Here is a 20,598-nt window from a genome sequence, read left to right as displayed (position 1 = left end):
GGGTCTTCCCTCTTCCTGAACATGTTAATCACAGAGGCAAACATCTTCTGATCACTGATGGACTGAGGGGGGGATGGGCATTTTGGAGTGGGGAAGAGCTATTCAGAAGCTACTTACATGAGCCACCCCCTTGGGTGGACCCATTCCCTGCTACAAAACACCATCACTGCATCATCCCAGAACACACCTCCTTGTGAAAAGGGTCCCCCAATAGAATAGCTCCTCTAGAGATTATCCAGCCCTCGACTCAATACACCAAAGGCTGTTCTTCGAATGCCACTGGCATCATTTTGCTTCCCTCCACCATCCTGACCTTAGAATAACAGACACCACGGATTTTTAATTATTTTTAACCAGTTTAGAAAGAAAAAATTAGTATATTTCAAAACAGAAACCATCATTTTATTGGAAATAGCCAATGGTACTGCAAGAAGTTTTACCTCAGAACTGCTCTGTGTACCTTTTTTTCTTTTCTGATTTAAAGTCCTACAACTGCAGCAGCTTGAAAGCTGTTTAACAGAATCTCACAAACAGCTTCTTTCTTTACCTCGTCCTAGCAAACCTCTCCAAGTGTGGCAAACCTAGTAGTTTGAAGGAGGAAGTGATAAACAGGCTGCACAAAACTAATCTTTCAGTATCTATGGCAGTCTCTTTTTTTGCTGTTGGCAGCCTCCATTTTAAAAGGAGTGGGTTTTTTCTCTTCATTTCAGTTTATTAGTATGCTGACTTTCGTCATCATCCATCTCCAATTCGTTTACCTCTTCCTGTAATTCATCCTCCAGCTCACAGTCTGAAACTGAATCAGAGTTAGCATCCCAGTAATCAGCTTCGTATCTGTCCAGTAAGTATTCCTGTGGTGTAATGGCATTATCAGGATCCCTTTTATTTTTCTTTTTAATTTTCTTCTGAATCTTAGAAAGCTGCTGCTGCTGCTCTTCTGTCCAGACAATGCTTTCTGTATCTCTTGACATTTTCAGTCTTTTGCATTCCATTATCTGCTTATTCAGTAGTTCATGATCAATACCAAAAAGATTAGACCGCATGGGTGAATCTGAAGACTGTGTTGCTGAAGAGATCAGTTTGCTGTGGAAAGAAAAACACATGTTACAGGTGGTTGTTTTTGTTTTTCCTGTGTATATTTTAAGGGGCAATGCTAATTGTGAACTTGAGTAACACAGAAATAAACTGGAGTTTTCGGTTTGACTTCATTAATGCACTGTGTTCAGCACTGTGCTCCCTATGTTAAAGAGATAACGTGTCCAAGGATAGGCTGTGTCCTGTCACCATGTCAACAGATTTAATGGGAGGAAGCCAATAAAGCAACTACATTCCAGATGAAACTGCTTGCTTCTGGGAAAAGATGTGCAGAGATAATAGAGTGAGTGCTGGACCTGGGAGCTGGAAGTTAGATTTTTCCCTTTTCTTCCAAGAAGTGAGAAGCAACAGCTTGTGCCCAGCACACATCAGACAGGTGCATGAATGCAGCATAATGCACCCTAAAATGGACTTAAGTTTTTCCACAAACCACAGTTTAAGATGTTATGATACCCTGTGTGAAAGTCTGTCACAATAGTGATTTCTCCCGACAAGTTATTTCTGATTTGCACCTGATGAAATGTCCTGAGAAACACTAAGGCACAAAGGGCATTTCCACCAACAGACTGCAGCACACAAATAAAAGGCTGTTGGCTTTTGAGCACATCCAATCCACAGAATCATTATTCCAATAGACTGCTCAACCCTGTCCCTCAGTCCCCTACAGAAGAATGCTATGCTAGCTTACTTTTTGTTAATTTATGGAGATTTACCAATAAACTTGTACTTGTTCATGTATAAGAATTCAAACTTGTAACAGAAAAGTGGCCAAGTAGTACTGGTAAATGTAGTTTTTATCCTCAAGAAAAAATTACCAGCAAGAAGAAAGTATAACTGATGCAAAGAATTTTTAGAAATTCAATTATCACAAACACATTGAGTCTTGAATGTTTACTGTAGAGAAGACAAACCAGGTGCCTTGAGTTGCCAAAGAGTGGGTGTGAGTCCATCTGTGCCTGATTAGGACAGGCCCCTATTGGGCATGAGCAAGACCAGGGGGCCAATAAAGGTGGGACACACACCCACAGAGGGAACCTCAGCTCACTCTGGTGTGAGGCATGGAGAGGCCAGCAGCTCATCGAGCCTCTGGAGCAAGAAAGGCTCTTCCCGCTACACTTCTACCCTGGAAGCGCTGTGTGGTGGCTGGAGTCCTGGAAGAGACCAGCAGCTCATCGAGCTTCAGGAGCAAGAATGGCTCCTCCCGCTACATTTACAATTTTTTAAAATAAGTCCTTCATAAACACAAAAATGCTAATAACAGAAAAAAAGTTTTGAGGCCTTCAACTAACAAGCCTGATGATCATGATGTGTACAGACATCAAACAGCTGATTTTCAAGACTGTTCTGGTATTGCCTTATTGGCTAGTTGCCTCTGAAAGCATATACACTATGTTGCTACAAGTGACAATTCAATCATTCTCCACAGCTTAGCAGAGGTCGACTTATACATAAAAAAATACCTCCCCCTTCTGTAAATGCAAACCTCTGGACTGCAGCAAGGTGCCTGTGCACAAGAATCAGGGACAAAACAGTCTGTGAAAATCTGTCTGTGCCAAAATATGAAAGTAAACCAGAGCATGTACAATAAAAAATATTTTCTCTTAATTTTATTAAATGGGTGTAACATTGGTGAAGAAAGCTTAAGCAACAAAATAAAATGCTATCCTCTACATTTAACTTCTGGGATGACTGCATATTAGTTTTGTCCTAGGCTATTCTGTAGACTCTTCTATCAGTAGCATGGCCCAATTGATCTCTTTAAAAGCTGATATGCTTTTTCACCAAAGTCTTCCAAAAAGTTTTTCTCTCCTACTTACTATTTCCTGATAACATAATTGCTTAGCTATAACAGCAATGTACACATCTAATAAAAATGCACTTTCCACCATGTCAAATAATACCCCATTTAACTTGGCCAGCAGAAACAAAAATGGACTCTTGCAGAATTCTCATTCCAAATACCCACCTAGATTCATTTTGAGATGATTCTACTTCTTCTGGAGGTCCGAAATCAGCAATTGACAATAATTCCTCAATCTGTAAACACATGAAGACAATATCTATTAAAGGCCCTGTATTAAATTTATTCTGTTCAAACCTATACAAGAAACAAAGTATCAAAACAGCAAATATTTTATTTTCTGAAAGTTTGGAATATTTAGCAAATCCACTTCAAAATAGTCTTTTCCTCCATTTACATGGAACTGCTTATATTTCTTTCCTAGGAAGCTTGCCAAATAGCACAACTGATTTGAGGATTCATTCAGTTTTTTGCCTTATGTACCTTCTGAACAGTTGGCTAGGGATTATGTGACATACATAGTTTATATTTTATTTAGTCTTGCAAGTCTTTTTTTCGTAACATCCTTAGCACTGGTATTTTCTTAATTTCTTCCCCCTTTCTGGAATTTTGTATTTCTGAGAAACCCCACGTTGGAGCAGGGAAAGACTGTATTTCTCCCTTTGTGCTCCTGGGCAGGAGGATCTAGAGATACCAGGAACAAGTCATTTGTGCCAAGGAAGAAGGGAGAGGTGGGGTCAGGTATTTAAGCTCTGGTTTTTGCTTTCTCTTTGCCCTATTTTGATTTGATTAATGATAAATTAAATTGATATTTTTCCCCAAGTTGAGTCTGTTTTGCCCATGACTATAATTAGTGAGTGCAACCCTCCTAGCCCTTGTCTTGACCAATGAGGTTTTAGTTGGATTTTCTCCTTCATCCCAAAGGGGGAGGAGAGGAGTGAGCAGCCACCTGATTCTTTGTTTGCTGGGCCTACACCAGGACAGCAATACATCTGAGAATAAGGCACTTCAAGGCACAGAAATGTGAACATGCTCTTTTTCAACCAATGCCCTTTCCTCTCACATCAACAGCTTAAGATTGTTTTAATGAAATTCCACTCACTGGTGTGTTATGGTCTGAGGGGGACTCAGGCTAATGTTATGGTACCAATACAAGGACCTAGAGAGAGGGTGTTCAGGACTCTGAAGGATCCAGGGAGCACAACTGACCAGGGTCAGTATTCCCTCACATTTCCATTTTATGCTCTATAAAACCCTAGAGGACTGGAAGCCCATCCCCACTTCCTTCTGGGAAGCTCTGCTTTGCTGTACTCTGAGGTCTTGCAGAGAGGCTCCTGCTTTCTCATCACCTCACCACATGCTTTGCAGGATCTGAATCCCATGTGGTGCTGGGAAGAGCTGTGGACCCCTGTCCCAAGTCAGCTCTGCCACAAGGGATCTTTAGACACATATCAGAGATCATGGAGATTGGGTTTTGTATATATTTGTGTGTTTGTCCTCCATCCCATATTACTATCCCTTCCTTGTTCCAGTAGACCTGATCTAGTTTTAACTTTGAACCTTTAAGTCTCTCTTCCTTATTCCCCTTTTATCTTCCCTAGGAGGATGGAGGGGAGTAACAGAGCAATTCTGTTATCTGGGTTTTGATTCATCCAGACCACTAAACTGAGACACAGTGTCATCTTTCTCACTATTAAAAAAAAAAATATCTCACTTCACAGTCCTTATGACAGGACATTCCTAGGAAACATTATTACTCTACCAGTATTTCAACTAGTTAAAATTATCAGCACCTTGACAGAAAATATGAAATAGCAAAGGTACTTTTTAAAGTGGAAAATTAAAAAGTAGTATGAATTAGCTTACATCATCTATGCCAAGATCTGCACACACCTGGAAACATTTTAACAAGTCACAGATGGAAAAAGTTTGGGGTAAAGAAAAAAATTAAAAATCCCTGATTAGATTAAATAGCATTTTAAAAACATGAAACATTTAAAATGGGGGAGACAGGTCCTCAGGCCTCACTTCTGTAATGATGTATACCAGGCAAAAGACAAATGCCTACCCTGTATTATTCCTTAAAACTGTAACTTCATTTCTTTAGGATTTCTTTATTAGGCTAGTGATCTGACCTACAAGCTTCCCTGAAAAGTTCTCTTCAGAAATAATAAATAATAGCATCAAAAAAACAGTTCATGAGCTAATAGCTATAGGGATTTTTTACATGGCATATAAGCATCAGTATTACTCAAGATTCTTTGATAAAATGCTTTGGAACATGAAGAGGAAACAGTATAGACATGATTTATAATGCAGATTAGAAAAGCAACTGAATGATCAGCTCCCTCTGTACTCCTGAGTATTATGGTATGCTAAGTCATCTTGTTTGTGTATTTATACATTGAGTCAAAGATCACAATTACCTCTTTTACAGCTGCAGCTTCTTTGTCTTTCACAAATACTATTGGGGGTACATTTCCTAGAATCTGCTGACTCGACAGAAGATACCTGGCAAAAACACAGCATTCACCAGTATGAGGAACAGTACAGCACCCCCAGGACAGATAAAATACTTGAATTAATTCCAGCAGGACTGCAAATTTAAGGCTATGGTTTGCAAAACTTACAGTCCAACGGGTATCCATTCTGGTTAGTGCTAAGCAATACATCACTGCAGAATCCCAATTCCAAAAATATAACATACATAAAACTACTACCTGCAGATTGCACTATTTTGATATATATATAGATAGATAGATAGATAGATAACATTACATTTGTCTCCTGTATGCATAGACCAGTGCAGGTCTTTCCCCACTTCATTTGGCTTTCTTATCACCACTGTAGAGGTGACAGCAGTGGGGGATAGAACCCTCGCAGAAGGGCAAAGCAATTATCCCTACACTCTAACTTCAGGAATGACTGATGGTGCTCTCTTCATCTTCCCAGCCACCAACATTCCTTCTCAAAGATTGAAAGCTGTTGAGAGTAGAAGAGAGCATTGTGCTGGAGCAAGAATTACACAGCCTAGGGACCCAGGAAGAAAGGAAAGAGGTCTACAGCTATGCTTCCATGCCTCCTTCCCCATGGGGGAAGTCCTGATCCTCTGGCTGGAGGACTGGCTGGATAGCATAGAGTAAGCCAAGAAAAGAGGCAAACACAAAAATTTCTATAGCCTGAAAAACTCACTGTACCCTCATCCAAAAATCAGTAAAAGCATCACAATATGCAGTAGCATCTTGACATTTATTTTTTGTTATCAGTATTGTGAAGATTCTGTAGTATCAGTCATCCCTTCTGGAAGTCCAAATTGTCCTTAGCAATTAGAATTGCCCACTGAATCCATAAGAAGATACTTGTGTCCTGGTTTGGGCCAGGATAAAGGTGATTTTCTGTCTTGTACTTTTGCTTTTGGCTAGGTCTCTTGTGAGTAGTTGCACTTGCTGAAATTGGTACCAAGTTTCTCAGACAGTGTGTGCTTCTAGGACTGATAACACTCGATGTTTATAGTTATGGCTAGAGACTGGTGTACAGAACCAAGGACACTGCTCAGCTCTGAGGAACATTTTACCTTCCAGAAGGAAGAAAGAGGTCCCACCTGCAGCCCTTCTTTGGGGAGGAACGGACAAGATAGATGCCAGAATTGACCAAACAGAGTATTCCATCCCATATACATCATACTCAGTATAAGTTTGAGGGATCACGAGGGCCAAGCCAGATTTCCTAATTTCCTGCTTCCAGTTTCTGGCTGCCTGCCCTTCCTGCTTTTCCTCTTCCCTTCCTTCCCCCGGCATCCTGGAAGGATTCCATCCATTCATCTGCCTGTGCTCCTGATCCGTGCCAGCCCATATCTGTGTGTTCCTGCCTCCAGCTCCCGACTGCTGCTGACTCCAGGAGTCCAGCCTGGACTTTCCCAGGGCTGCCCTGCAGCCTCGGTGGTGATGTGAGAGTTATTGGGGGAAAAGGAGGGAGGAATGTGGTTTCCATTTTCCTGTATATTTGTATATATTTAGTAATTTTTCCTATCTATTTATCATTACTGTTTCATTAAAGCTGTGTAGTTTAGTTTCCAACTCATAAGTCTCTCTCCCTTATTCTCTCTCCTTTCTTTATCAGGGAGGAGAGAGAGATTAATAGAGAGCGTCTGTCACTTGGTTTAATTGCCGGGCCAGTGTTAAACCGTGACAACTTGATAGTCCACTTCTGCAGCACCATATTCTGACCTCACTACTTCAATGGAGAGAAGCTTTCTTCAAACCCCTCATCCTTTCTGTTCAACCCAGTCCTGTCCTAGGAAAGTACAGAAGCCAAATAAACCAGCTGGAGTACAACATGAAAATATACAGCTGGTCTGACATTGTCATCCTTCCCTGTGAGACTCATCACAGGAGATGCTGCAACTCCTAGAAAGCTAAAAGATCCTAACAGGTCAGATACAGGTTGTTAGAAATAAACTTAAGAAATGGTACTAGTACATGGCTATGAATCTGTGAAGTAAATTCACTGTTCATCCCATAGCAGTACCGTATACGTGGAGCACTCTTTTGCAGTACACTTTCAACATAACTTTCACTCTTCATAGTAGCAGCAGGATTCCAGTACAGACGACATGCTGAGAAGTTTGATGCCAGGGACACCTTCAAAAAGAAATATCTTTCTTTAAAATTATATATAGACACACACTCCATATACAAAAAAGTCTCTAATTCATGAATAATCACACAGTGGTGTAAACTGGGTATGTAAATTCTGAGGAGAATTTATTCTTCAATCTCTGCATTCAAGAAACAAAATGACATGATGCTTTTGTAGAGGGAGAATTTAACACCAAGTAAGATTTACATTCAGTACTTGTAAAGGCTTTTTTTCTTTTACTTAAGCAAGTCACTGCCTAAGCTCCCATTTAACTAAAATTAAATGGAGAAGTCTGTCAACACATGTGTATTACTGACAGTGCTACACTTAGTCAATGCTATGGTGCTACCATCACAAACAGTCCAGAATGACAATTTATGGCATGCTGTTTTGGAACACATTTGAAAGCGTTAAGTTTCCACTAAAAAATGACCTGTGACACTGCCTGGGTTGTTGTCATCCAGAGTTTGGTTTTGTTATTGACAAAAAGGGTATGCCCTCCATGCCACAGTAACATTCAGTCTCTGCAGCTCTAAAGCCAGCTGGGAACGAACTCACTCTCAGGTAATACTCACAGCTATCACACATGCAATGGGATGCATGTGGTTAGCAGGTGCCACAGCACACACTGGCAGACTTCCTGAAGAATAAACTTCTGAAACACAAACTGGATTCCCAAAGACTTCTATAACTATCAATCATTGCATCTGGCAGTGTCTTCCTCACTATGGAAAGCACACCCACCAAACCTCTAATAACCTGTCTGGCTCAACTCAAGGAAGGAGCCAAGGCAGCAGAAGACATAAAATACCCATCAAAAACACAGTTCAGAGGCCATCTAGTCTAGAAACCAACCCTGAGCAAGTGAGTGTCTACAGACATTAGGAGGAAAAGACAGCTTCATCAGAGTATTGCTAGAAGTGAAAACTGCACCACAGTCTGCTGCTGGCAGAGCTACTCTTCACTAGGGCAGAATGGACTGTCCACAAGGTAGACACTATGATTTTTTTCTACCACAAGGTAACTCCTGCCTCGAAAAATCCAGTAGTCGTTAAAAATAAAAAACAAAAACAAAACCCCACAGGATGATTAACCAGCTGCTTCTACTGCAGGATAAACTTTCTCCACGTCCCACCCTGAGTCTAATGTAAGCAGGTAAGCAACCCTAATAGAAGCCCTGCAATGCTGAAAGTAAGAAACTGCCTCTTGAATCATCAAAACCCCGGCAGGGCTGTTTCTCTGTTTATACTCCTTAAAATGTATCAAAGTTTTTTCCACCAACAGATCCCCCTCCACACTCGACATGGCCTTTCCCTGTTTACACTCTTTAAAATGTATCAAGGCTAATCTCATCAACAAACCCCCCTCCTCTGACAGGACTAAAAAGATAAAATGCTAATCAGAATGGCTCCTGATAAGAGTTGTCAGACAGATAATGCAAATTGGTATCAAATACAAGAACTAAAGAATTCCGGGAAAACCTGAATACCAAACGGAAGGCCCACAGTTACCAATTTGCAACCTCTGACAAAAATTTATGAGAAGAAGGAATTTTTTACTATAAAAATTCAGAGGAAAAGGGAGAAAATCAGCAGCCAAAAGTAGCGAAGAGCAGCGAGCAGCATCGACCAACAGCGAGAGCAGGGAGGAGCAAAGGACAGCAGCAGCAGCACCGTCAGTGGCTTCAAAGAGACAGCGATCAGCGATTCTCCAGAAGGTGAAAAGAACGATAATCTTTTCCTTTCTCTCTCTTCCTTTTCTTAAAAGTTCTTTCCCGGGGTGATTCATTAGCTTAAAACCTGTTTTCCTTGCATTTCCCCCCACTATTAACTCCTTCCTAAGACTCCTTTCAGTGTGTTACTTTCCCCTAAATAAACCGGTTTGTTTAAACCATAAAGCTGGTTACTTTTGTAATCTGTGGAATGTATATGGGCAATGGTTAATATTTCCTCACAAACGAAATATAAAATAATAATAGTTACAGACCGTGACAAGCCCCTTCTTCATCATCATAAGTAATGCTATGGAGTGGATAAAACTTTGATATAACAAGCCTGAAGCATAATTCTTATCTGTGTTACTATTACATAATTTTACCTTTTGACACACAAAAAAATCAAATTCTGATGGATTGCAGGCACCCAGATGCCTTTTGATAATGGATGTAATGGTATTGGACCTGTATTAGCTCAAGAGTAAAACAGGACTGACTCAGCCACGTCCCAGTGCAGCACAAACACTAAGCACTGTGCAGTTGTTATAATAAAATCTGTGCAGTATTTGAAAGAAAGTTGTTTCCTGCCCTCTCGCATGTTGTAAGTTGTTTCATTTACAGCAATGCCCCCTGAAAGTACTGTGGCTTGCCTATACTAGCCAGTATTTTTATATGCAGACATGCCACTTTAATTAGACAAGCAATCCTCAAAGCTTGAGAGAAATACTATATGAAGGATACTGCACAAAAAAAGCCAAAAGATTCACCTTGCCCATGCAATTTTAATCACTTGCCTGAGGACAAAATTAATCCAGCTGGCAAAAACATCTATTTTCAATCATAAGTGACTAAGCCCTTGTCATAGATGCAGCTACAGGATGCAGGGTTTTTCCCACGCTTCTAACTAACAAAGCTAAGCCCATCAACCCCTCAAGCCAAACACAGGCATCATTTAATCTTAAAAAAAAACAGCAAATATAGAAGAAAAACTACAGACAACAAATACGAATGTGGAGAGTGACTTAGCTCCTGAATGAGAGCTTTGACATCCCTTTGTATCCCATGAAATATGACAACACATAGCTATAATCAGGTTCAAGTTCCAATTCTTTCTTGCCTTTTTTTTTTTTTTTAACTATGCTCATGCCCCACTTAGGTCTTAGGTTCTGCCTGTGTAATGATGCTGGTGGGAGACATAAGGAGGTATCAACTCTCACACAGCTGCACAAAAAAAACCTCCTGGAAAGATACTGATGTTGGTAAAACCAGGCACCTCCTCTGAAAGGGCAAGGCACGTGTCTGAGAAACAGAAAACCAAATCTCTCTAGGAGAATGACCATTTAGTTGGCCTAAGTTGCATTTGCACTATCATGGCAAAGGTCTACTAAGCAAGGTACAGCAGTGACAAAATTCTCCTTTTGTTCAAGGTGAATCCAGAGCCTCACATTGCTGTGCTGTGCCCTGCCACATCAGACACAATGCAGTAAACCTCCTCCTGCACAAAACTCCCAGGGACCCTCCTTCAGCACACCATGCAGACCTTGAAAGGTGTAGTTGCAGCAGATCAACCCAAGCTGTAGATTTGGCACTTGCCTTGCAGATTTCTAGTTTGAGATCATAAAGTTCTTGATTAACTTCACAGGTCATCAACATCTCTGCCACAGCTTTATGAATAAGACCATTCAAGACTCTGCAGCGCATGTTATCTTCTTTCCTAAATTTTGTCTGGTCATCTCTCTTCACAGAGGCCAACTCAGATGGTTTATACATCTTTTTAAAGAAATAAAACAAACAAATGAAAGAAAAGAAAACAAACAAAAAAAACCCAAACACATTAATCAGAAGTTTAAAACTTTTAAATTAAGTAGTTCTGTGCACTCTACTAACCATGCTCACAGAATGCCATTACTGAAGCTGTTGTATGTATCAGGTATTTCAGTAAGGAGTATTTCTGTTCACAGTATCTTTGATCTTCATGTATTACAGTTAAGGTTTCTTTATTATTTTGTAGCAAGATACACAGCTTCAGAAATCAGTTTGAATGTACATAAGTTCACTGAAATGCACTGTTTGTTTGAACACAAACATGAAAACATGTTTTCTGTAAAACTAAAACTAATCTGGTATACAGGTACTGCACTCTGGATCAGTCCTCTGCTGTGGGCTTAAGAGTAAGCAAGACAGCATCAGTGTTGGCAGAGATGAAAGATCAGCACAGAAGAGGAAACAGCCACGGGGAGCTGAACAGCTTCTCTCAACAGCATCCCTGGCACATCATAGTGAAACTGGAGCCCTAATGCTCATTCACTAAACTCTGCTATTGATCCACCTGAAAATGCTTTTCCCAAAGTTAGACACAGTGGCAGAGGGATAAGCTTGTTCCTCCAGGCACAGATAAACACAGCATCCCAAAAACTTTCACTTACCATTTTTGATCCCAGGGTAGGGCTGTCATACCAAAACTTCTTTCTTTGGGGGGAAAAAAAAAAAAATCAGCTTTATCTTTCAGCAGCTTAGAGAAACGATGGGTTCTCCAATTTCTAATTTGTATTTCAATTTTTCCCTGTCACCCGCCCGAAAGCACACACAGCTCAACTCCAGCTTTCCATACTGGCCAGCAGTTTCCCCGCATCAGTTTCAGGCTCCGGTTCGGCGCGGGGAGCAGCGATTCCCCCAGAGGGCTGAGGCCGCAGGCAGTAGGGGGAGAAAGCAAAACCCCTGAGGATTCCTCATCCCGGTGTAACTCAGCACAAGGCCGAGGCACCGCCACCTGAGCGCTGCTCCAAGGAACCGGAGCTGCTGCTCCAAGGGCGACTCAGGGTCAGCGGCTCTCCCCCGCGCTACCGGAAAGGCGGCAGCAGCCCCGCAGCCCCTCTCACACACCTTCACCCGGTGCCCACAACCCACACCACCAGAGAGCAGCCCAGACCGGCGGTGCGGGAGCAGGCGGGGTACAGCCCAGCCAAGCCCAGCCCAGTCCAGCCCAGCCCGGTCCAGCCCGGCCGGGAGCCTTGGAGCGTACGCGCCAGGCCGCAGGCAGCCCCAGCCACGGCAGCGCAGGCCCGGCCGCTCCCCCGGCCCCGGCTCCGTCACGCTACAGCGAGGCCCAGCCCGGCAGGAGGACCCGTTGCCCGCCAGCTCCCGCCCCGGCCCGGCCGGCGTCCCCGCACCTACTTCTTTTTGCGGAGCATTTTCTTCAGCAGGTTCCTGGAGCCGCCCAGGGCGGCAGAGCTGTGCAGGGCCCGGCACCATGGCGGCACCACGGCCTCCCGCGCCCGCCGCGCCGCGCCCACCGCCGCCGCCGCCCCACGGGCAACCCACATGCCGGTGCAGCGGGTGGGTACGGCCCCCCTCGGCCCGGCGGCGCGGAGCTCCCCGCGGCAGCGGATGCCGTAGTGCCGCCTCCGCCCAGCCGCGGCCCCAGCCTGCAGCGCCCCGGCGGAGGTGGCCGCGCCGGCTGTGGGTGGTACTGCCGGCCCCGGGAGGGAAGGGGGGAGACGGCTGCCGTCAGGGACAGGCGAGGCTGTGAGCCCGGGGCGGGGGAAGGAAGACACACATAAGCCCAGAGCTTGGTGACAGCTTGCTTCAGTAAGGGCAGGTCCTGCCCGAGTAATTTGGTGAGCTTTTATGATGGGGTCACAGCGTCGGTGGACCAAGGCAGAGCAACAGATGCCATCTACCTGGACCTGTGCAAACAAAGCCTTTGACACTGACCCGCATGACATTCTGATCTCTAAACTTGTAACAGTATGGATTTGATGGATGCACCACTCTTTGAAGAAGAAACTGTCTGGGTGGTTGCACCCAAAGATTTGTGATCAATGTCTCAGTGTTCAAAGGGAGATGTGTGATGAGTGGTGTTCCTCAAGGGTCAGTACTCAGACCTGTGCTGTTTAACATCTCTGTTGGTGACATGGACAGTGGAATTGAGTGCACCCTCAGCAAGTTTGCTGATGACACCAAACTGGGTGGAGAAGTCACTTTAGAGGGAAGGGATGCCATCCAGAGGGACCTTGACAGGCTGGAGAAGTGGACTTGTACAAACTGCATGAAGTTCAACAAGGCCAAGTGCAAGGTTCTGCACCTGGGTTGAGGCAATGCCATGTACCAATACAGGTTGGGAGGAGAAAGGATTTTGGACAGTCCTGAGGAGGACGTGGGTGTGGTGGCAGACCAGAAACTTAACATGAGCTGTCAGGGTGTGCTTGCAGCCCAGAAAGCCAACCACGTCCTGAGCTACATCAAAAGAAGTACAGACAGACAGTTGAGCTAGGTGATTCTCCCCTTCTCCTCTGCTCTTGCGAGACCCCACGTGAAGTGCTGTGTCCTGTTTAGGAGTCCCCAACATAAGAAGGACATGGAGGTCCTTGAACATATCCAGAGGAGAGCCACTAAAATGATCAGAGGGCTGGAGCACCTCCCCTATGAAAACACTCTAAAGAATTTGGAGTTGTTCAGCCTGGAGAAAAAGAGGCTCTGAGGTGACCTTATAGCACCTTCCAATGTCTGAAGGGCGCCTAGAAGAAAGCTGGGGTAGGGCTTTTTACATGGGTGGGTAGTGAGAGGACAAGGGGAAATGGTTTAAAACTTGAAGAGGGGAGATTTAGGTTAGACATTAGGAAGAATTTTAATTTGAGGGTTGTGAGACACAGGAACAGGTTGCCCAGGAAGTTGTGGCTGCCCCCTCCCTAGAAGTATTCAAGGCCATGTTGGATGGGGTCTTGAGCAACCTGGTCTAGTGGGAGGTGTCCCTGCCCATGCAGGGGGTTGGAACCAGATGATCTTTAAGGTCCCTTCCAACCCAAACCATTCTATGACTCTACAATTCTGTGGCTACACACAGGCTCTATCGCATGAGTTACCTTAGAGGTGAAAATATACCTGGGTTTTGCCTTTCCGTTTTGCCTTTCCCCGTCAGAAGCCTTGCAAACTATTCCCCAAATGTTGCTGCTGGTGCATCAGGGGCAGCCATCCTTACATACCGACTGCTGTTTGCTGTGCCACACAGGTCACCAGTGCCACGAGGATACATTTTAAGCGACCTTCAATGTGGCATTACAGATATGGGCAATTTTAAAGAGGATGTGACCAAAATAAATGACACCAATGCAGGACTATGGATGGCTGAGTTTTTCACTGAAGTTTGTGACAAAACACTGCGGGTTTGCATACAGAATCGCTTTGGCTAATTCAACTAAACTAAACTCATGCATTATACATTTTATTTGTATAACACACATGGGTTAATTACATGAATGGTGACCAAATTACTGTTTCAGCACTAACTAATAAAAACCCCACTAATGACATCATCATTAAATACAGGCCACTTTACAGTAATACTTCATTAGGGATAGGAAGACCCGCAAGGCCTGCTTGTATGCTTTCTATCATGTTCTCCATCATGAGGCGGCGTGCCTTTTTGGTAGCACTTCCAATGTGAGGAGTTATTATAACGTTCTTCATCTTTAACAAAGGGTGATCTCTGGAAGAAAAAGAAAGACCAAGCTAGTCAGTCACAGCATTCTTCTGTTATTTCATAACCTGACGGGAGCAAGGGAAGTATTTAAAATAAAAAAATTAATTGCATGACCCAAGCATACTCAAGAGAAGTTAAAATTGCTGCCTAGCTTCTGATGGTTTTTTTATACAAATCCTCCAGATGAGTTGGTGTGAATTTTATTTGCTAGTTTCCATAGGAAACATACCATTTCCATAGTGCACATACCTCACATACACCCACCAGCAATATTACTGAACTTCTCACATGCTCACAACTTGTACTTAGTTTGTGCCACACACATACACACATCTATATTTTGCTTAAATACCTGTCCTACCTTGGCAAAGGTTCAGGATATGTCACATCCAGAGCAGCTGCCTTAATAACTTTGTTTTGAAGGGCTTCCACCAAAGCATCCTGATCCACAACCAGACCTGGGTTACAGTCAGAAGATATTCTTATTTTCATGTTCTGTAGTGTTCCCTCACCATCCTTTTGGTATGGTGGTCTGGCAAACAACAGGGCTAGCAATGTTCACAAAGCAGAAGCAGCAGCAGCGAGAGGATGGTGAAGGAGGAGGAGGAAGCTTGAGTATGTGCATCAGAGCTGAACAGTCAATTTTAAAAGGCCACAAAACATAGTAAAGTGCCAGGCTTCAAAGTGTGGCACCCCGAAAACAACACTGCACCAAATAAATAAAAAGCTTAAGTAGGAAATTAAAAAAATATACAGGGGTTACTAACACTCCAACCTTGCTATTTTAGAGACCTACTTGCTCACAATTATGGGAATGCTTAGAAGTTTTGCTGAGGTATGACCATGGACATCTAAACAATCTAGTAAGCAGAGAATTTACTGAAAATTTCAGAGCAACAGACTCTATTAGGGTTGGGTTTTCACAGGACTTTTTATGGCAGCAAACCACACTGCACCATACCTCTGCTGATATTGATGAGAGTAGCTGTGGGTTTCATCAGTCCCAGCTCCCTCTTCCCAATCAGTTTGTGTGTCTGTGGAGTCAGGTTCAGAGAAAGCAACACAAAATCTGACTGCTGGAGCAAATCATCTATCTTCTTACAGTAAACAGCTTCAACAGCGTTTTCTTCTTCCTTGTTTCTGAGGGGAAAAACTAAAAATTAAACTGCAGTAGTAAGCAACAAGTTCCAGTCACCATTACAGAAAAGGATTATTAATAGTTTTCTTTGCTCTGTTAAGCAAAGCAACTAGCCAGTTACCTAACTGAAACACAGTAAAAAAAAAATAAATGCTAAGCTGCTTCCTACAATACCAAGTGCACAATATACATATGTGCAGTACTATGCACGTGGGGATGGAAAGTAAGAAATAAATATCATGTCTATGCTCGGAATAAGCAATAAAATAATTCTAATTATGTCACAGCTTCTGGTTGTAATGGGGTTTCTTTTCCAAACCCAAAAGCAAGACTGATGTTTGACATGAACTCCCTTCCTGGTAAAAAGTAACTTGTCTGAAAATGACAGAGGAAACCCACAAAACAGGGCAGGGGGCAAATATTCAGAAATTTGCTTCAGCAGCAGTCTGCTTGCTCTGTGCCTCAGTGCTAGTCCACTGAAACCACATAATGCAAGACCTGCTGGTGTATTTGATCCCTATCAGGACAAGGCTGCCCCAGCTCCCATCAGATTCTCACAGAAGAAAAGGATGGGATGGGCCTGCTGGAAAGGGCACACACACTTCAGCTAGAGGACAGCAAACAGGCTGGCAAATCCAGCTCCTCATTGTCAGATACTCTAAAAGGGAAAGATGTTTCTGCCTCTGTCCCTGCCTCACCCAGTTCACATGGGTTGTGTCCTCCCACACTATTTCTCCTTTCCCCAGTCTATTGCAATGTCACCAAGCAGGGACAGGAAGGCCCAGGGAGCCCTGAGTCTCAGAAGACCAACAAGATGCATTTCTCCCGTTCCTTCCTGACTTTGTTTCTCTATAGATTGGGAAATTAATGACTGTCTTGAAGCAATCATCAGCTTGAAGCCCTGAGGGCACCACGAGCCCTGTTTGCCTCTGTGGCCCCCACTTTCTATTGGGGGAAAACTCCACCTCCAGCTTCCTCACATCTGAGGACTCCGTGGCAGCTCTTGCCAGGACTATCATTCTGCTCAGCAATCATAGCATCATCATAGAATCATAGAATTGGCTGGGTTGGAAGGGACCTCAGAGATCATCAATTCCAACCCTTGATCCACTACTGCTGCAGTTACCAGACCATGGCACTGAGTGCCACATCCAGTCTCTTTTTAAATATCTCCAGGGACAGAGAATCCACTACTTCCCTGGGCAGCCCATTCTGATGTCTGATCACCCTGTCCGTAAAGAAATTCTTTCTAATATCCAACCTAAATGCCACAGCAGGGCTGGTCTCCAGCTCCCACCCCTCAGCCCTGATCTGGCCTCCACTCTGCCTTATCACAATGAGCTCCTCTGATCATTTGGACTTCTGGGTGATCCTGGGCACTCTGTGGCTCTTGCTCCCTTCCTGACAGAGTATCTAATAACAATAGTGCAGAGAACACCTGTAGTGAACAGGAGATCAGCTTGACAGTGAAAGGTACAAGTCAAGCAGTGACAAAATAAACTTTCCATGTAAAGCTGTGAACAGCCTTACCTCCGATTCCTGTTGTGGTACAGAATCTTCATTTCAAAGGCTCTGGCTCTCTGAGCTATCTTGTAGCCAATGGTGCCCATTCCCACGATCCCCAGGATCCTCTTAGAAACCTCATCCCCCAGCCAGTTAGCAGGGAAAAACTCCGTCTCAGGGGAGACAGCCATCTGATAGCCTTGGAAGAGGTAAAAGAAGGAAAAAGTATCATGTAAAGGCTATCTTGACATCTGTTTACTTTTTTTTTTTTCCCCCACTTACTTTGTTATCATAAGTCAAGGCAGAAGCAATGGAGCAGTACCAATGTTCTTTTTCTACAAGAAGTGAATAATGCTGCACTGTCAACATGACATCTGACATGGATTTCTTGCTTAGGGTAGAAATATGTCCAGCCCATCTTTGACAGACAAGGATGGTAGGGCTAAAGCAGCAACCTCCCTTCCATGTACACCTCACATCTGCCCATCTTGTCTCTGCATGCAGTACAGATTTCTGTGCCACAGAAATCCAGCTCAGCAACACAGCTTCTTACTCATGGTGGTTCATCAGTAAGGCTGATGAAATTGCATTGCCATAGATGTCACCTATAGTGTAAACACTGAGTGGTACAACTGGTGAATCAGTTGTAGTTTCATCAAGACTTCCAGTAGGGTGAAATATGACTCCTAGCTTTCCTGCAGATACAGCAAGGTTCACAGGGAAAATAAACACAGAAGATGGTGAACAGATTTCTGGACAGCTTGCTCATAATACTCAGATACTGCTTGGAAAAGGCAGGTTTTAAGCCTCCTTGAAAATATCTCCTTTCTATCCCCCTTTTATTAAATCTTGAAAAGCAAGAATGCAGTGAACAAGTAGAATGACTAAATGGCTATGGCCTGAGAGGGAAGAAGCCCAAATTTAGGGCTGACTGAAGAAGGAACACATCTACCTTGCTGATATGTGTGTTTGGAAGTACGGTATGTACTGTGTACAAGTTACTGTCAACGTGACACATTTGTCTGATTTTTTCCTCACCCATGCATTTCTGTATATCTACTTTTAAGAATACTTTGTAACTGCATGCTTTAAATAGGCACCTTTTCTATAAAAATAACTAAAACCACTTCAGCTATTACCTTCAACAAGTCTCCTGGAAGATGCCAGCATCAAAGCCATCCCCATGTCTGCAGTGTCAGTGGAAACAGCAGATGGAGTGTTGGACACTTTTATACCATAGCTGGAGAGGAGGTTCAGGTCCAAGTGATCTATGCCTGCTCCAGAGCTTGCAACTATCTTCAAGTTAGGCAAGCTCTGGAGCAGCTCCTTGTTAATAACTGGTTTGTGATACCATATATAAATAGCTCTGATCTTCTTGCTGAGAAAATTCTTGTTTTCAAGATATTCTTTCATGGTGATGAGATGAAAATGTTTGTCCAGAAATTCAGTATGGTCTTCATATACTCCATGATTCCCTCCTACAGAGTCAATTAGCACATAAGGCAGTTCCTGCTCTTCCATGCCCTAAAAAAGCAACAAGAAACCAAATGGACATGCCCTTAAGCGACCTCTAATACATTTTGTTATTAAATCAGTAATTGAGTTCTAATCTGGGACACCTGTGGTGCTGTGGACATCAGCCTCAGTCCCACACCACCATGAGAATTATGGTTAGCATTAGGATAACAGTTCAGAGAATCACAAAGCCTAGAGCTCCAGGGACACTTGGGATGGAAGTGGCATGGCAAGGGGGCTACAACATTGCAACAACATTGCTCCACCAACACCTTCCTTATCTGAGCTACCCATGGACCTCAGCCACAGCTGCAGGCCACCAACAGAATTAGGGTTTAGTGTAAATGTTAAAAGAACCTTAAACTCTAGGGCTCCATGGACACTGGGATGGAAATTGCATGCCAAGAAGACTACATCACTGCAACAATATTGCTCCATCCACACCTTTGTCATCTGGGCCCCTACAATAAGATGGACCTCAGCCTTATCCCCACACCACCATTAGAATTTATCTCCATAATCGCCATAATAATAAACGTTATTGCACAATGTTTCTCCAGATGATGACAAACTTGGCTGAAGTTTCATATCCCCACATGCAAGTAATTTCATGTGTTCTTACTGTGTTACTCAGAAGATTGTTCAATTTTTATATAATTTTGGTAATAAGTAAACATAATTTGTGGCATACCAGCTATGCTAACACTTACACAGAAAAGCTACCAGATGTTTCTCCTGTTCTATATTCCATATTTAAAGGCCAAAGTGTTGCTAATTCAAGAATGTGGCCATAATATGAGTGACAGGGTGTTTGTTAATTAAGTTCTGCCTTTGACTGCCACCTATGCGAAGCAATGGAATGCAATTAGCACGAATGCAATTATCTCGGGAAAATTCTTGCTTAAGGTTACAGAGCTATAATTTGTGAACTACGGACTTTGGAGTCACCAGTTTGCTTCCTGAAGATGTTCACCCTCTTTTCCCTCGGTCGGCTTCAGTGTCAACTCTTCACGCTGACGACTCTAGAAAGAACCAAGTCTCTTACTCTGGATAAAGACCAAAAACGCCTCTCAGCCTTTCAGGGAACACAGCCTTAGCGCTGGAGGTACAGAAACGACGTGCTGGGGCTGGCTGCAGCTGACAGTGCTTTTTTCCCGGCTGAGCACTGACAGGATCCCCAGCCCCAGAACTGCCTCCCAGGACCCGCTTCCCCTTCCCCACACTCGCGGAGCGCGGTGCTACGGCTCGTTCTCCAGTCCCGGGTTCCGATGGGGGCTGGCGAACCTCCAGGTGGAACTAGAGGTAAGTAAGAGCTGGACCGGCGCTCGCAGCTCTTCCCTATCTCTACGGCGAGGAGAGGGCAAGATCCCCCCGCGGTCTCCCTCCCAGCCACGGCGGGCGGGCAGCCGCGGCTCCGAGCCCCCCATGCATGGCACGGAGGGTCCTACCGGCGGTACCGCCCACCTCCCGCTCCGCCGGCGGCCAGGTGCGGCGGGGGCCGAGGTGCGGATGACCCCCGGGGAGACGGCGGCGGGCAGCGACGGTCCAAAGCCGGTGGGCCAGGGGCTCCCGCAACGCAGCACTCACCCGTGCCGACCTCCGCCGCGCCTCTGCCCCGCAGCCGGGCCGAGGGAGGGTCAAGGTTTGAGGGGCACAGCCCCGTCCCGGGCTGCCCGTCTCCCCGCCCCTGGAGAGGGGCCGGCCCGGAGCCTGCG

The 20,598-nt window shown here is 44.2% G+C and overlaps 2 protein-coding genes across 6 annotated transcripts; both read right to left on the bottom strand.

The window, feature by feature from the left end:
• Positions 1–342: 342 nt before the first annotated feature.
• RBFA (ribosome binding factor A) lies at positions 343–12,578 on the bottom strand. 2 transcript variants are annotated; one of them, XM_030445847.1, is made up of 7 exons: positions 12,423–12,578; positions 11,675–11,717; positions 10,842–11,018; positions 7,424–7,536; positions 5,323–5,407; positions 3,062–3,132; positions 343–1,083 (listed from the first exon to the last, which is right to left on the bottom strand). In XM_030445847.1, the coding sequence occupies exons 1-7, from the start codon at positions 12,569–12,571 to the stop codon at positions 702–704; spliced, it is 1,020 nt and encodes a 339-aa protein (XP_030301707.1). In that variant the 5' UTR covers positions 12,572–12,578; the 3' UTR covers positions 343–701. The 2 variants fall into 2 exon arrangements, with proteins under 2 accessions (XP_030301707.1, XP_030301708.1); XM_030445848.1 differs by lacking the exon at positions 12,423–12,578 and adding an exon at positions 12,132–12,150.
• A 1,785-nt stretch (positions 12,579–14,363) lies between these two features.
• Positions 14,364–20,598, bottom strand: LOC103536336 (glyoxylate/hydroxypyruvate reductase B). Of its 4 annotated transcripts, none has more exons than XM_030445183.1 (7): positions 20,471–20,598; positions 19,821–19,905; positions 18,508–18,892; positions 17,396–17,567; positions 15,689–15,867; positions 15,089–15,185; positions 14,364–14,733 (listed from the first exon to the last, which is right to left on the bottom strand). In XM_030445183.1, exons 3-7 carry the CDS (start codon positions 18,887–18,889, stop codon positions 14,580–14,582), a joined length of 984 nt encoding a protein of 327 aa, XP_030301043.1. In that variant the 5' UTR covers positions 18,890–18,892; positions 19,821–19,905; positions 20,471–20,598; the 3' UTR covers positions 14,364–14,579. The 4 variants fall into 4 exon arrangements, with proteins under 4 accessions (XP_030301043.1, XP_030301044.1, XP_030301045.1 ...); XM_030445184.1 differs by lacking the exon at positions 20,471–20,598 and adding an exon at positions 20,332–20,462; XM_030445185.1 differs by lacking the exon at positions 20,471–20,598 and adding an exon at positions 20,348–20,462.

The sequence above is a fragment of the Calypte anna genome, chromosome 2 (genome assembly GCF_003957555.1).
Source record: "Calypte anna isolate BGI_N300 chromosome 2, bCalAnn1_v1.p, whole genome shotgun sequence".
Lineage (NCBI taxonomy): Eukaryota > Metazoa > Chordata > Aves > Apodiformes > Trochilidae > Calypte > Calypte anna.
This window is presented reverse-complemented; position numbering and strand designations above follow the sequence as displayed.

Coding starts and splice junctions, on each gene's coding strand:
- RBFA (XM_030445847.1), bottom strand. CDS start 12,571: ATGTGGGTTGCCCGTGGGGCGGCGGCGGCGGTGGGCGCGGCGCGGCGG. Junction 5,408..7,423: donor AAGAGTGCTCCACGTATACG/GTACTGCTATGG, acceptor TGTTTTTGCCAG/GTATCTTCTGTCGAGTCAGC. Junction 3,133..5,322: donor AAGCTGCAGCTGTAAAAGAG/GTAATTGTGATC, acceptor ATGTGTTTACAG/ATTGAGGAATTATTGTCAAT.
- LOC103536336 (XM_030445183.1), bottom strand. CDS start 18,889: ATGGAAGAGCAGGAACTGCCTTATGTGCTAATTGACTCTGTAGGAGGG. Junction 15,186..15,688: donor TCTCATCAATATCAGCAGAG/GTATGGTGCAGT, acceptor ACTGTAACCCAG/GTCTGGTTGTGGATCAGGAT. Junction 14,734..15,088: donor TATCCTGAACCTTTGCCAAG/GTAGGACAGGTA, acceptor TTTTTCTTCCAG/AGATCACCCTTTGTTAAAGA.